Raw genomic sequence first — 16178 nt, 5'->3', positions numbered from 1 at the left:
TGCAGATTGGAGCTTGCAAATTGCCTCTCAAATCTCGATAATTAATGATGGTGGGTGGTGAACATGAGCTGCAAATGGGTTGAGGTTTTCTTATTCCTTTTATTTTTGGCTTCTGAAATCTTTATGCCCCCCAAATGCTTGGGAAGACAAAAGGGAAAATTATATTTGTGGAAAAAGTGGGGGAGGAGGCAAGAACGGCTGCGTTGTTCTGCTTCCATCTGAAGCACCGTGCGTCACGTCTCCCAAACGCTGTGTCAGCATCCCAGTGAGTTAGGCCCAGCATTGGGACCGGTTTTAGAAAAATATCTGAGCCTCATCGCAGTGTGTGGTGTTTGTTGTTTTTCCCTTCCCCAGAGAGCTTTATGCCTCTGGGATTTTGTTCTGTATCTCCGCTCCAGGTTGCTTCTCCAGCACCCTGGTCCTGGAGGACGGGACCATCACCTTCCTGGGCTCATAGCTACTGAGGGTTACTAATCCATGGTTAAAGCAAAACCTTTTTGGTGTGGCGGTTCATTGTTTTCCCTTACATGTCCTTTTGCAGAGACAAGGTCGTGATGGCCCCATCCTTTTCCCTCGGATTCTCTAATTGATGAGAAATCAAAGTTATCATTTTCAGCCTCTACTTACCTTGAGGTTGCTGCTTTTATTTGAAGCCTGAAAGGAGGATTCCGGGACTAAAAATGTGATTGTTTTCCTCATCATCACTATTAGCTGGTCTATTAAAAGCTATTATCTTTAAGCAAATTTGCATCCTCAAAGAAAATTAGCATTCCACATATCTCATTTACAACCCACTTACTGATTCCCCTTCCTGGTCTGCTGCTTCTTCTCCGCTCCCCACGCCTCTGTGTATCTTGACCCGTATCCTGAACAAGCAAAGCGTGACTAATGCTTTAAATCTTTATGGATCCTCTTTTTTGCCCCTCAATAGCAAGAGGGAGACCTTTTATCTTAATTCGGGCTGTCATGCTATTTGGACACGTTTGGAGGCAAAATATTGTCAGCTGTGATTCTCACCGTTTTGCAAAAACATAAGATCAACTAATACAGTTTAAATAAAGTGACCGTATGGTAATAGTTGCAATGCAAGGCAGTGTAATTCAAATGGCCTGCTTAATATACTGACTGCTTAAATATACCAAGAGTGAACTTGAATTTTTTTTCTTAGCGGGGATAACACATCTGAGGAGGAAGGCGGCTCAAGGGGGGGTCTGCGCTCTCCCTGCCATTAACAGCACTAGTACCTATTCAGATTGTTAAAATTCATCATTTTATGGGTGAGTAGCTGGAGCTAAGAGAGGAATGGAGTAATTAGAAATTTATGCCTAAGTGTGCATATATGGGGAAAAAAGGCAAAAGCATATGGGGGAAGGTACTGAATATTAAAAAAATGCATGTAGGGGTATGGCTGGGAGGGTCAGCTGTTTAGAGCAGGACTTAAGTGTGTGTGTATATATATACATACTTATATATATAAGTATATATGTATGAATGAAAGGCCATGAAGCCTTCATTAAATGGAGGAAAGTTCTTTATTTTCCATACAAAGTGGGCTGGAAGATGGAAACCCATCTCTGAATGGAGGCACGAGGTGGCTCTGCATCCCGAGTCCTCACTTTACCCATGTTCAGCAGCAAAGATGCTTCTCTGGGAAGTGGCGGCCGAAATAGAGACATGGGAATCGCTCCCGGCCCGAGCTGGCACGTGCCCATTTGTGTGGTTTTGGGGGTGGCCCGCGGGCTGCTGCAACGGCCCCACAGCCCCTGTCCTGGTGCATCATTCCTGCTTAGCGCGCTTAAATATCCAGGAAGTCATGGGTTAAGAAATTGTATGTGTTTAGAGTATCATCTTGTGCTGCAGCTGAGCTAAACGAGCTTTTTGTCAAAAGCTCTCCTTTTCCTCCAGGCCTCCTCCTCCGTCTTTCACCAGCAAAAGGTTTGGCTGGTTGAAGGGCAAGCCATCATCTCACCCAACTTTGAAGTTGTTTCTGTTTGAGCGTGGAAATGTTTAGTCATTAAACAGTTTGTGGTTTTAATTGTTGTATTTACTGGGACGACAGTGTAGCTATAAACTGGGTTTTCCTTCCCACTTTCATTTTGTGTGAAATCTGGATTCTTGCACAGGGGGGTTGGACTAGATGATCTCCAGAGGTCCCTTCCAACCTCACCCGTTATGTGACTGTGTGATTTAGCGAGCTTTATTGCATCTTAAAATGTGGATAATTGCCTTTTGGAGTGGTGAAGGTCTTTTGGATCCAATAGAGCAATGAACGAGTAGGAAAAAAAAAATGCAGCTCACTATCTTCTTTGCCATCTATCAGCATAAGATCTTTAATTGATTTAGTTTTTTTTTTTTTTGTCTGAACACTTGCATTTGGCAGATCTTAATCGCTAAAACGCTTACTAAGATTTCTGGCCTGGTGGGCAAACTGTTAAAAGGAGCAAGAGAAGTGGATATTGCTGGTTTCTTACATTTTTTCGAAAGACACATTCTCCAGGAGTAGGCAGATGGGTGGGAAATGGGTGTGCGGGTGCTGCTTTCTTCAGATTAAAGAAGAGACTTTGAGTTCAACGACTGCGCTCCTGTCCCAAGGCAGGCTTGGCTCTACCTATATCATGCCGGATCGATGCTTACTGGATTATTTTTAAAAATGTAGAATGATGGCGACAGTCTGCGCTCTCGTCCTCCTCCTCGCAAATCTCATCCTTTGTTTTGCCGAAGCGCTGTGTTTAGAGGTTACCTTTTGTCAACGCACGCAGCTAAATATTTTTCCCTCTCTCTTGCTCCCTTTAGGTAAAAGCGTCTCGACAGCCCGGCGGGAAGGTGGATTGTTTGAAGGACGATGAGCGCGCGGCTCTAGACATGGTTTGCGGTTGGGTCCGGCTGGCGCTGTCTGAATGAAGCTATGGGCTGCGCGTCAGCCAAGCATGTTTCTACTGTTCAAAACGAAGAGGAAACTCAGAAAGGCAAAAACTACCAGAACGGAGATGTGTTTGGGGGTAAGTGCTGCAGGATTTTAATCTTTCTTGGACGGCGTGAGTGTTCTGCGAGGTATATTTGGGAGTCTTAACCTTTCACAAAAGATAAAAGGAGGTGAACCTTAAAATAAATCACGACGGTAGTGCAGTTGGCCCCCCCTAAAAGATAGTACCAGGACAGCTGAAATAGAGGTCAGGGTGAAATCCGGAGTGGAAAATTTTCTTGCACTGGCTTTAACTCTTCACATCCTAAAATAGTTCAAAAAACAACCAGTCACACAAAACCCCTCATATTTATATATATATTTGTCAGTAGGAGCCAAAATAATTGACTCACTTCTTTAAAAAAAAAAAATAAAAAAAAAATCTATTCAGTAAGAAAAAGATATTCCTTGATACCATTGTCCTATAAAGCAATAAAGCATTAGTTCTGAGATGCTATAGTGAGCAGGACGTGCAGGTAGAGTGAAACTAGCAGTAATCTTCTGTGGGGCATTCAGTGATATTGGGAAACTCTGGCGTAAAAACATTAGTTTCATTGCATGGGAAGGGTGGCCTTTAATCAGAACCTTAGCACAGACGCTCGCGCACCAGGAAGGGTAGTGTGGTATGTGTATAAAACGTATAGTCAGCCTCATTATTGTTTTTCCGGATTCTGGAAATCTGTGAGATTTCTAGATCTGCCTAGACATTTATCTGAAAACTCATTACTGCGAATAAGTAACTTGGTGCCGTTTCATAGCCTGCTTGGATTCAGGATTCTTAAAATAGGTGCATTGCTGCTGAGGGTGCCAAGCGTTTCTTCCCTGGTGGTTTTTTATAGCAATTGTTTGTGTAGAATGAGGAATGACACATCTAGCAGCAAAAAAAGAAATCATTGCTCTGGAAATTAAGGGGAGGTATTTTGCTTTTCCAGCCTGTCTGAGGGCATGGTTGTTCCCAGCAACAGATCCCAAAGTAAGAATACCGGGAATGATGATCTAAAGAGCACAAAGTTGTTCAGCAAACCTCAGGCTGAACGCTGGCTTCTTTTCCCATGCGTGGTCCTTTACCAGCCAGAGAGATGTTGTTTTTGGAATTCTGATTCAGTATGTTATTTTTATTTAAAACAGGCTGTAAGTGCAGTCATGAACAAAAAGCTCTGTTAGTTTATGAAAGGGATTTGAGTTTATATGTTAGCTGATATTTAACAAGGGAGCAGTTTTGGCAATATGTTTCTCTCAGGATTTTTTTTTTTTTTTTAACTGCACGCTTCAGGCCAAAGATCTTAACTTTAATGTCAAGAAACCTAAAGTAACTTCTGGAGACAGAGGATCATGATGACCGAAGGGAATTTAAAGGGTTGCCACTTATAGAGCTGGAGCGGTGTCAGCGGTCTGATTTAGCTATTCTGGGATCTGTTTGAGGGCTGACAGCCTTTCCCTCTTTATACAGAAACCTAGCAGTATCCGAAATACTACCTGCAGTTACACGTTTTCGGGCACATATGTTAGTTTAGTCATTGTTAAAGTCCCAGTTCACCGACTAACCCTTCTCTAGCAGAGAGTTTAGGTACCATTGGGTTCTGTGGCTGAAGTGATTTAGTGAAAGGCAACCAGTGCGAGCACAGAAAAACCGTGTTATCCCCTTGCTGCTGAAGGGCAGCCTCCAGGTCGGGAATTGGGCATGTGAGAAAGGGGAACTTGAGGGTACCTGCCTCTACTGCTCTCCTTTTTGGGCCTGTAAATGAGCACCTTGGATGCCCAGGGCTTGGAGGTTACGTGCTTTGTGTGTACAGTGTCTTGCATGGTTCCTGAACATACATTTTTTTAATTAAAAAAAGGAAAGAAGACTATACCTTATCATCATGTTTATTGTGCTTCTTAACAATCTTCTGGAATTGCCAACTGCCCAGAGCTATTTCACAGGAGACTGAATACTATTCCTACTCCCCCTTCTTCCCTGCTGGGAACTAATGGCGTTGTTTGGTATCACTTAGATCCGAAATCTCGGAGTATTCTTCCTGCTTCGTTTTCTGTTAAACTTCCATGCTATTAATCCTGAACATAATTTCTTGTAGCATATCTGCAGAGTTATTCCTTCAGTGCATCAAGGAGGAAGCTGACGCCTTCTCCTGAGCCAGGAAAGGGCTTAGTCATGCTAGATTTGAATGTAAGACCTCAGTGAGGATGACAAATCTTGGTAGAACAAGTTCCCAGAGATATGGAAGGATCCATAGAGTCAGCCAAGGTTGAAAGTACTGCAGCAGTTCATGGATTTCCCCTGTCCAATTTCAGATGCCCAAAACTGCTGAACGTTTCCTGGCTTATTGCTGGGAAGCGACAAAAGTATCTCGTGCAACCAGTGGACAAGAGCAGAGCATCTCTGCAGAGCAAGCCCACGGTAAATGGCAGGGAGAGCCTGGGCCGATCCATGGGGAGCAAGAATGAAAGGGAATTAGAGGCAGTAGGTAAGAGAAGAATTGGGGAAGGGGGTAAAAAAAACATAGAGATGACAAGTGAGGTAGAAGGTGATCGATATAGTGTTAGTGTTGATAATGTCCTGGGAAAACTAGTATGCTTAGTATTTTCAGTGTTCGCATCTGGGCACTGATCCGTCCTAAAGCAACTACGCAGAAGCAGCACGGACAAGCTTTGTAGTTGCAGTAGGTTGCAGTAGCCCAGATTGGCTCTGATGATTTGCAAGTGGAGGAAGTCTTAAAAACACTTGAAATAGCTGTGACTGAGGGTTGAATGGAAAATACCTCACTGCTGGTCCTCCCTTCCCTGGGCACCGAGTCTGGCGCATGAAAGACGCGGCGTACAGTATGTTGTCTCTTGTTGCTTGCCTAGTGTCTGAGATGAGACTCATACTCTTCTTTCTTCATGTAGTGTCATCCCCATATAAGTTAGAGGCAGAAAGAGTCAATAGTGAGGACTGTACTTTCCGTCTTGCTGTTTCATAAAATACAACATGTTGAGAAAGGAAAGGTATGAAAATACCAAGGTTTGGTTCTAGCCGGCTTTGCTCTTAACTTTGCCTAGGCTGCTTGGTTTTGCCACTTAGGGACTTTTGTAATGCATGCTAGAAGCATTAGCCACGTAGCTGAAAAACCTTAAGCTTTCACACATACCACCCTTTCCCACAGACAAGGGGGCTGGCACCAATGCAGCTGGTCATGCAGCTTCTCTGATCATCATCTTCTCTGGTGGTGCTCAAGAGCTTTCCTACTTCGTTTCCACGGCAGTAACTACAACTGGATGGTTGCCATCATCGCTGCCGTTGCAGTTGTTTTCCAGCTACGCAATAAATTTGCAGGTGCCAGTCTACAGAGATATGGCAAGTGTTGATCAGAGGGCACTAAGTGCTTTGAGAGTAACAAATTGAGAAGTCAGGTTCTCCTCAGCATTGCGACAGCTGGTGAAACCCTACTGGGTAGGTATTGTTCCAGATGCCGCTTGGAACCACTATAGTACCTTCATCTTCTAAACTCTTCTCAGTATTTCAAACCTTGTGGCTGCTCTATACCATCTCTGCTGTCAAGGTTTAATAGCGACGGAAGTTTTAGAGGGCAGAAAAAAAGGTGGGATAAGTCATAACCTGGGGTTCTTCAGAACTTCTGGATGCTTTTTCCATGTCACCTTGGTGGTAGTTGGTTATAAGCAAGTCTAGAGACTGTTTTAGAAACCATCACATCTATGAGGTTGGTTTTTTTGGACTTTTAAAAGTCACTGCAGGTTAAGATTATGCTTATTTTCTCCCCAGCTTTTACAGTTCTTTTCAGTTGAGTGGACACAATGAGCCAGATGTTCACTGTGAATTCGAATTCCTAGTGTTTAAAACTAAGAAACCAAAGATGAAACCCATGGATTCTGTAAGAACAAGTTATGGTTAACTGAATACAAAACAAAAAAAGCATAATATTAAAATCTGTGTCTTATCCCAAACTCTAGTAGGCACTCTGCATTCTGCTGTAATATATATTTAAATAATTGAGTTAGCAGGCCTGTGAAAGGAGATGTTCTAGAGAAGATTGAATATAATATAATTATTATGCCTTGTTGGTCTCTAATGACTTTAAAATCCCTCTAATAAGGATAGTAGTAATAAATCTTCCTTTATTCATCGTTTCACTTCAAAGCTGATTTCCAGGGCAATACATAAGAACTCTAATAACGTAAATGCCAATGAAGAACAAAATGCTGTGACAGAGCCCAGAGTGTTCTTGATTTCGGGATATGTTTTAATAGTGTAACATCTCTTGTGCATTTATTTTATCTGTTGATTTTTAAAAATTGTGAGATGTTCATTTGAGGAGAAGGTTATTGACGTAATTTTTATGCGTGAGAAAACAACTGGTAATGTGATTTGTTGTGGAAAAAGGGATTTTAGAATCTATCTATTAATCTGAGAGTCTAATCCAGATATTTAGATGGAGCTCTTGGGTGCTTTGCAAAAGCAAGAGCGAACGTGCCAGGTTAGCGTCTTCTGGCAAATCAGGAATATCAGTGCTGCAATTGCCCGACAGCATTTCTATTATTAATAGCAACTCCAATTACTGAACCCGTCTAAGTAAAGCTGAACACAAAGTACAATAATTTATAAACAAACTTATGTCAGAACATTGTGAGAATACAAGAAAAGCAAATCTTTGTCATTTAGATATCATAGTGAGATTGAAAACCTGATCGATTAATGTAGTATCAGATTGTTTCACAAGCTTTAGTGTACGTCTCTTCACATCATTCCTGATTTGTGTGACAGTCCCACCCTTGTTTTAGAGACAGAAGATTTGTGATGGGCCCGGAGGATGGGTGCCAGATCCCTCGCAGACCTGCGCGCCCTAATACCCTGGTCTGCTCTTCCTCGGTTCCTCTTTCAGCAGTTTTCTCTGTGTTGATACTCCTTCCCAGACCTTTTGAAAAGCTCACAATTCAAGCAGAGTATTTAACTATTGCAAATACCTGTCCTTTATGGTGGCAGTTGGTCTGCAAGGTCCGGAAAGTATCAGCCTGTCTCCTAGCAGGGAGGACTCACTTCTCCACCAGGCTGAGGAGTTCAGCTTAGCCACCTGGAAGAAACATGTGCAGATGCCATAACTGAACTAGAAGGAGGCTCCTGTACTTGGCTTCGTGTTCACCAACAGCACAACTTAAAACCCCAAAGCTTCACGACCCCGTCATGAGATTTCCCATATTAGTGTTTTCTTTCTTGCTCTTATGTTTTGTTTGATGCAGGCCCTGCATGAAATAAGACTTTTTTCCCCCTCCATCCCAAGCTGTAGCAAGAGGAGCAGAGTGTTTCATTTTGCAGTCTTCATGTTGCTCGGCATGGTATCATTTCCCACGGAAGAGCAGGAGGCTCCTACGCTGGGTAGGAGAAGGTTGCAAGGGATTGCTTGGGCCCGTTCATGATGGAAACGAGCATCTGATACTTGGGTCAGGGTGGACCATGGGGAGCTCTAAAAGATGCAGCCTTGTGTGCAACAACAAATCATGCCATCATGTACATAGGGAACGGTGCTGAAAATGGTAAAATAATTGAAATTTTAAAAGTATGCCTATGCCTACAATATACAGGAAGAGATTAGAGAGGGGAATTTGGGCCTTTGACTTTTCCTAAATACCCCTCTTCACCACCAAAAATATTGTGCCCAAACCTTTGTAGAGATAACTTTGTTTCGAAGGCTTTCTCTTTGATTGATAGGCCTAGAAGTATCATCTTGTTCAAAACTTCAGTCTCAGGCTGTTCAGGTGCTCCTAGTTAATGAAGATTCACTTCTGAAGCCTGACTTTCTCCATCTAGTTCCAGTGCACAAAATTCTGCAGAGAGTTTTCTGACCCTTTGAAGCTCTAAGGTTGGGAAAATTTTAGGTAAGATCTTGAGTGGGGAAAAATTAATTAGAAATATTTTCCAAATGTGAATAACACCTTGCTGCCGCCTTTCCCGACCAGCAAGGTCTTGCTGTGCTGGACTTCATGCAGACACACAGCTCAGAGCTCCCTTTGCCTGGCAGCAGTGGTTTTATTGACCCCGATCAGCTGATCAGCGCTCACATAGCAATCGTTCAGGCCCGTTTGCTTCTGCAGTGTCAGGCCCTGGCTCGTTTTAAGAGCAGTAGTGATTGCACACAAATGGACCTGCGTCATGCAGTGTCCTAACACCATCCCAGATATTTTGAGACAAGAGCTTGAGTCTAATTTTCCTCACTTCTTATTCAATTGTAAGATAACAACATGAGTCAGGGAGTCGTTGCTGGAGAACAGATCCAAATGCATGGTAGGGTGCAGTGTCTTTTTGAATGAAATGATATTTATTAGTTTAATAACCCCTTCCCTTCTCTCCAGCCTGCTCCGACCTCATTTGGTGAGGTCCTGTTTTCTCGCCTCTGTAAACATGGTTTGGTATTAAATGCAGCTGTTTCAGGAAGTGGGAGAAAAGAATAAAACCCCAAACAACCTTCAGCGTTACGTTCACATGGGAAATGTAATAAAACTGTATTTGTTATCTAGGTTTATGGTGTAACTTGGAAAACACCCTTAAGTCAATAATTTACTATTTGGTTCCCACAAGGAAACAGTGAGACGTAAATAAATCAGATTTTGGTTAGCCACTTATTAGTCATCCATGGGTGCAAAGACAGCATATTCCGTATGAACCCAAACGCTGTAATTTTTCACGTTTCGTGGTATACCTCCTGCAGCAGTTGCCACCTCTTTCCTGCCGTTGCCCCTAGTGTCGTCGTTCTTTTGCTGCCTCTAATCAAAGAACAATTTACCAAATTTACACAAACCAGGTTTTTGTTGTTTGTCGCTGCTTCTTGAGATTATTGTATCAGAGGACTAAACTGATATAGTTTATATGTGTTTATATAACTGGTAGCGTGGTCCTCAGCTTAAAAAGTCATCGCTACAGCTTGAACACTGTTTGTTATGCAGCCAGAAGATGTGAAGGTCCCGTCTCCTCTGCAGCCCTTCACCCTTGGCGTACAGATTAATGGCAAATGTTTAAACATTTAACTTGGCTTTGGAATGGCTTGGAAACATATGCAGATAAGTTTGAGGTAGGAAGACTGAAGGAAGAGGGGGTGACTCCGACATACTTGTTAAACAACAGTTTTATAGCTATTTCTCTTACGCAGGATTGCTTGTCAAGTTGCTTGACATCTTAGAGCTGGATTTAAAGCAGAGCAGGTATCCAAGAATTAAGTGTATAGCCTTCAGACTATCGTTTTCTTGGGCCAGTTAATCATCTTGCAATATTTGCAACTCCTTATCGTGGTGTTAAATGAGTGACCTGCTCTGCAGTGTCGTTCTGCTTAGTGTAAATGCCCTGTGTTTATACCGAACCTCTCTGGGATGTAGAAAGAGAAAATGGAAAAAAGACGGAGAAACAGTTGCGCTGATCCCAAGCTGGGTGCGTGTCCCTGTTTGCTAGCGAGAAGCCAGGTGGTGTTTTCTGGCAGCCTTGGTGCTGAAGGAAATCCCTTTACCTTGTCTTAGAGACAAATTGCATTTTTACGTTACTTTTTTCAGGGCAGTCTGGGGTATTCATTGCCTTCCCTGCAGGCAACTGTCCTGATGAAAACGAGGAAACTTGGTAGTAAAAGTGCCACTATACTTCCAGTTACTGCAGTCTCTCCTCCGCCCCCCCCTCCATTTGCCAAGCTTTGTATTACTGGGTCACAAAAATAAACAAAATATTGAATTTTGGCTGTGAAAACCTCAGCGAGGGGGATAATTTTCTGATTCACCAGGTAAGCTTCAGGCCTTCTGAAGGTACACAAATGTGTATTCATTTCAGCAACATAAGGCTAGTTTTATACTGAATTACCTACTGATATTGTATAAATACAAGGAAAGCATAACTGAACAGCAGATATTTGCGTATGCTACTATATGTAACCAAAGAAGCCCTTAGAAGCTATTTGCTGTGTAGCTTTGGTTTTTCTAAAATGCTCCCAAAACATTTAGTTGTCCTATATGCCGGGACCGCTGGGAAGAAACCACAGACACGACTTTTCCGCTATGCACTTCTCCAAAGCGCTGAGCCATCCTGGGGTTCGCAAATAAATCACCTAATCCGGCGGTTGCAGCTTGCCCTGGGCTGCGGCCCGAGACCGACTGCGCTCTGTTTTGACCCTGTGCCAAAAAAAATTGGAAAGGTTAAGGCTGCAGCCTCCGGAGCGTACGGCTACGACAACAGAGCTGGCTTCTGCTGAGTGGGCGCAATCGAGCCCTGCCCAGTGCCTCTTCGTCTTATCCCTGCGAAGGGGGGGCTCCGGCCAAAAGGATCGAGCTAAAGGTGCTCTTAAATTATTTAGTTCCTCTCCCTTTTAAAGCTTGCGTGACCAAGGGCTGTTGAGGGTGAACGTTTCCTGCTCCGTGATGCTGCAAAATAGCTCGGAATCGTCTTTGTTTCAGGACTTATGCATTTGTAGTTTCAGCAGTGATCTCGGGCTGTTTTAAAGGGAAAAAGGAGAGGCGTTTTGTTTTGTGGAAATCTCATTTGTGCTACAGGTTTTTTATTAAAAATTATATACATTTGACTCCCTGTATTTTGTCTTACAATATTTTAGATTTTTCCTGTAGGAATTGGGTGCATCTTGAGATCTTTTGATACTAAAAGCACTTGACTAGAATAATCGCTCCAAGGACTTGTGCTTTTTGTTTTGCTTTTGTTCAGCTAGTATTAAAACCTGCCTTTTTTTCCCCCTATTGCTTGCAGGGGGGCAGCTAACTGGGGCAGTTACGCCGCAGGTGATGTGCGAGCAATGACAGTAGGGGAAAGGGAGGAGACCATGAGCAGGATGAGATGGTGTGGAAGAGCCCCAGCTCCGCGGCATGGAGAGCCGGGAATTAATTTGTGCCATGGAATAGGTGGTGGGTGAGAGTCCGTTGACGGCCTTCGTGTGGGACAGGAGTCAGACGGTCCCTGGCTGTCCCACATCCCTCCAGTTCAAGGAGCTTCACCATCTCTGATGGCATCTCTGATGGCTTCAACGATGAGGCTGCCGTGCGGGTGGTTGGGATTGGCTTCTCGCATCTTGCCAGAAGGCTTTGCAAAGTGGATGCTACTCTGGGAAGCTGGCATCTTTCAGAGATGACAGATTAACCCTACACATTGTAACCAGAGTAAAATATTAATCTTCGCCGTAGCGGTTAACTTGGTAGCTCTTCAGAGGGCCTGTAAGTCAAGTAAGGGAATTAACTGTTCTATCTTTTGCATCTGGAAATGCGCGCTGTATTTTATAAATTAAGTTTGCATTACATCCCCACCTCAACTTGATTTACAGAAATGCTAGCAATGAGATGTTGTGCTCATCATGAATCTTCAGTACATTACTGGTCCTTGATAATTATTCTGTCCCTTTCGTAGTGCACTTAATTAAATAGCTGTTGATTTACAAATATTCTTTCTGAGGTACATGAGTGGAGAAAACTTGATAGACTAATATTATATTAATAGAAGAAAACTCTATGCCAGAGAGGCTATCAGAATACGTTTTAAGTCGCACGTTGCAGGGCATCAATCTCATTTAATAGCTGACTGATTAAGAATAACATTACTTCTTAGGTAAAGAGCAATCAAATTTTTATTGATAAGGAAACTGAAGATACCTTGTCACGTACTTGCAATAATAACAAATGTGTAATTTGGGGGTTGTGGAGTCGTAATAATTCTTTGTGCCAAGGAACTCTTGGGGTCATTATTACAGAATTACAATATTTAGTACCCGGTGGGTGTTTTTATGTTTTGTTTTGGTTTTCTTTTGCTTTCTAAGGAAGAATTTCAAAACGAGCAGTAAAATGGAATTGAAATGCCTTTTCCATCCTGGCCGCACAGGGCTATCTAGGTTGTTTTAGCTGATTCCTTTCTGCTTGGTCTCAAAGTATTTCTCAGCATGAAGCTTGGAAAAGGGAGAGAACGGCATCCTCACCACCTTCTCCTCTCAGCAACTTACTTGAGAAGGTTTTATCGTAACTGCCGACAGTTTTGCTGAGTTTTTAATGATATAATTGGCTAGCTACTCGCCAGGATGGCTGTAAAATCAGCAAGTTATGTATGGAAAGCCTTACGAGAACTATGGAGACCCTGTAAATTCACGAAGCATGTGGGTTGGCCAAGTCTGTCTCCTTGCGTCTGAACCGGTGTGACGTCTGAGGTAGTTACTGAATTTCATTTATTCGCCTATAAAATGAAAATAATTCCCACCGCACAGGAGTTTTGTGTTCATAAAGTGCTTTGAAATCTTCTCGTGAAAGGTGCTCTGGAAGACATTACTGGATTTGAAGGTTTCCCTGGTTTTTGTCCATCTGATATGTGGATCTCACTATCTTAGTAGGAAGGTTTTAGCCCTTCTGGCGTTGCTGGTTACATTGTATTCCAGGGTTTGCTCCTTGGCCATTTCTTTTCTGTTTTTTCTCTCTCTATTCCTCTGCTCTGTAACCAAGAGGCTTACCAAAGCAAAGCCGATTCTTTAATCTTTGCTTTTGCAGTTTGCGTGGTGCAAAGATTTCTATTTAGGGCAGGGTCACGCTCTTTACTTGGTTCTGCAAAGCACCAAATATGTTTGTGGTGGTCAGATGTACTATGGGGTTGTTGTAATATGGGATGCTGTGACAGTAAGTTGCAAACTGTACCCGAAAACCTACCTGGTAATTTCAGATGAGTAGCAATATTTCCAAGGCACCATCCCTTCCTTTTCCTGCGGTCTGCTCCTTTAATATCTTCTTGCTTCTCGTTTCCTCTCTTGCTTTCATTTCTCAATTTGATCTTTTTAGTGGGCTGGATAATTGCATTTGCGGCGTGTCCTTCCTGCAGAGCACCATAGCTATAATCTCCTCCACCTGAGCAATGGCTTCCTTCGAACAACTTTGCATCCGGCTCAAAGCACCATGTTAATTAAACGCAAAACAAAACAAAAGATGGGGTGTGTAGGAGTTACACAGTTCAACCATGCAAAAAATCTGCATCGCCGAAAGATAGTTATGAGCATACAACTTCAGCGCTGCTTCTTGCCTTCACTGTCACACAAAAGTCTTTAATTATATGATCACATGGCTGTTTTTTCAATGCTGTCTTATATATAGTGTTCGCTCGGATCTTAAACACAAATGGGTATTTAAGAGATCCGGAGATTGTGTAATTAAAGCCTGCACCGTGCAAGAGGGGTGTGACTTGCTTGTTTACTGGTAAGTGGTGTAGGGTTGTTGAATATTGAGATTGTACCTCTTAAGAGTCTTTCCGAACCAGCAAAATAACCTCTGAGGTTGTCGTTCTTTTTTTCCCCATGAAACTCGAGCTAGCCGCTTGCAGCGCGCACCTCGTATAGAAGGTGTTCGCTGTCATTTGTTCGTCGCACACTCTGGTTTTGCTTAATTGAAACGCTGAGCGTGCAGAAGATGCTGTAGTCGGCTAATCCGATTCCTAAACGTTTTGTTTGGGGCGCGCAGGGGAAGAGGAAAGGGAAGGGGGAAGGAGAAAGGAAGTGGCTGTGGAGGGAGGAGGGTGCTCCCGGAGCTTCCTGGAGCCGCTCAGAAGTCCGGAGAGCCGAGCCGGGCCGCCGTGCGCTGCTGCGTTGTTGTTGGCTCTGCGCGCGTGCTTAGCTTCCTTTTTTTGTCTTTTTTCTTCTTGAAAGAAGTTACAGCAAGCTGATTTCTGGGGCATTTGTTGTGTTTCTTGGAATTGGGAGCGTCCCTGACCTTTCTATCAGGGAGCTGTCGTGAAGCAGAACGGAAGGCGTTTCCTTCCTTCACGGGTTTCAGGAGGTGTTCGGATTTCCGGTCCTCCTCCTGCCGCGCGCACACATCCGTGAGACCGCGTGTCCCCAGCGATTGTTTCCCAAGTTGTTTTGGGTACTCAGTATCTTCCGCTCATCCACGTATACGGATATAAATCCTCCCAGCACTCCTCCGAAGTAAAAAAGCATGTTTTATAAAAAGGGATTTGTAAAGAGAATTAACCCTGAGGAACACGGAAGAGGTCTGAGGTGGAGCTGGAAAAGCCGTAGGTGGCACCCTGAGCAGGGAAGTGTCCTTTCCTCCCTTTCCATAGCCACGTGGGTGGGCGATGCGCCCGCATGTGAGGAAGTGAATGTGCAAAACATGGTGCGTGGTCTTTTGTTTCCTACGTAGAATTAATTAAGAGATTGCATATGGAAAAAGAAGTCCTTATGGAAAGAACAGTTCCCAGAAAATAACTCTGACAGCGTTGGTCGCACAGCACACCATTCATCCAGTGTACTCTGCTCTCTCAGTTTGTGCCTGTTGTATTTATAGCACTTGCACTATACAATAGTCCAAATACAGTATAGCCTTAGGAATTTTTTGTCCAAGAAGAAACTACGTAGGGCTCGTGGCTTCCTTGGTCAGCTGCACGTGATCTGCACCCAGCAGTGCATCTCTTCATGAGTAGTGCACCAAATTTGAGAATTAGCCCTACGGAAACAAGGGAGCTAAATTATGGCTTGACAACCATCTGTCATTTTATTAGATCGGGGGAAGAAAACAAATCGGAAGACCCGAGATGTATGAACCGGGGAGCTTGCTCAGCAGCAGCACCCCAGGTGCCAGAACGGCATGTTCTTTCCCCGCAGGCAGAAGTCAGATCGTGCCTTTTGCGGAAGATGGACGGAGATACCGAATGGATCAGAGCAGGTTGGAGCACTGACGGCAGTAACAAAAGACGGGTTAATATGGCAATGGGAGTTTTCTTTGTTCTTATACCAGGAGAAGTCAAGATGAAGCTCATTAAAGTTAATGGAACCACGCTCCGGTCAAACCTGTCAGCCCAGGAGGCACCTTGTTGCAAGCTGCCATGATTTGGGCCTGGAAGGAAATAGCCTGATAAAATAGGAGGAAATTTGCTAAAATTTCCCAGTTTAGTTTCAAGCAGACATCACCCTTGAGGGAGTTAATGTTCCATAAAGCCCGGGACGTGAAGCGAGGATGTAATAGGAACTGCTGGATAGCTCAGAAAAGAGCTATTCCTGTCTTGCCAGGCTTTAGGTGCTGAAAAAGGAAACGTGGTTCAGCCGCTGCTTGAAGCTGTAGTGCAGTTTCTGCGGAAGCTGAAGTTCCTGGGTGGCAGCAGCAACCTGGTTTGGGGGGGAGCTGGGGAAGTAGAGGACCTCCAAAAGATGCATCGCATCTAGATGACTCTGTTTAATTCGAGACAGAGATGTAGGCATTTGCCTACATTTTAAAACTGAATTTCTCA

General features: G+C 43.6%; 1 protein-coding gene across 2 annotated transcripts in view; it reads left to right on the top strand.

The window, feature by feature from the left end:
* Positions 1 to 16178, top strand: part of C8H1orf21 (chromosome 8 C1orf21 homolog) — a 90289-nt gene that overhangs the window by 34307 nt on the left and 39804 nt on the right. For both annotated transcript variants that reach the window (XM_067300410.1, XM_013956329.2), the window contains exon 2: positions 2794 to 2999. In XM_067300410.1, the coding sequence (XP_067156511.1) occupies positions 2906 to 2999 (94 nt within the window). In that variant the 5' untranslated portion in view covers positions 2794 to 2905. The remainder of the gene's footprint in view (positions 1 to 2793; positions 3000 to 16178) is intronic.

The sequence above is a fragment of the Apteryx mantelli genome, chromosome 8, assembly GCF_036417845.1.
Source record: "Apteryx mantelli isolate bAptMan1 chromosome 8, bAptMan1.hap1, whole genome shotgun sequence".
NCBI classification, from domain to species: domain Eukaryota; kingdom Metazoa; phylum Chordata; class Aves; order Apterygiformes; family Apterygidae; genus Apteryx; species Apteryx mantelli.
Note: the sequence above shows the minus strand (reverse complement) of the source record. Positions and strands in the feature narration are given on the sequence as shown.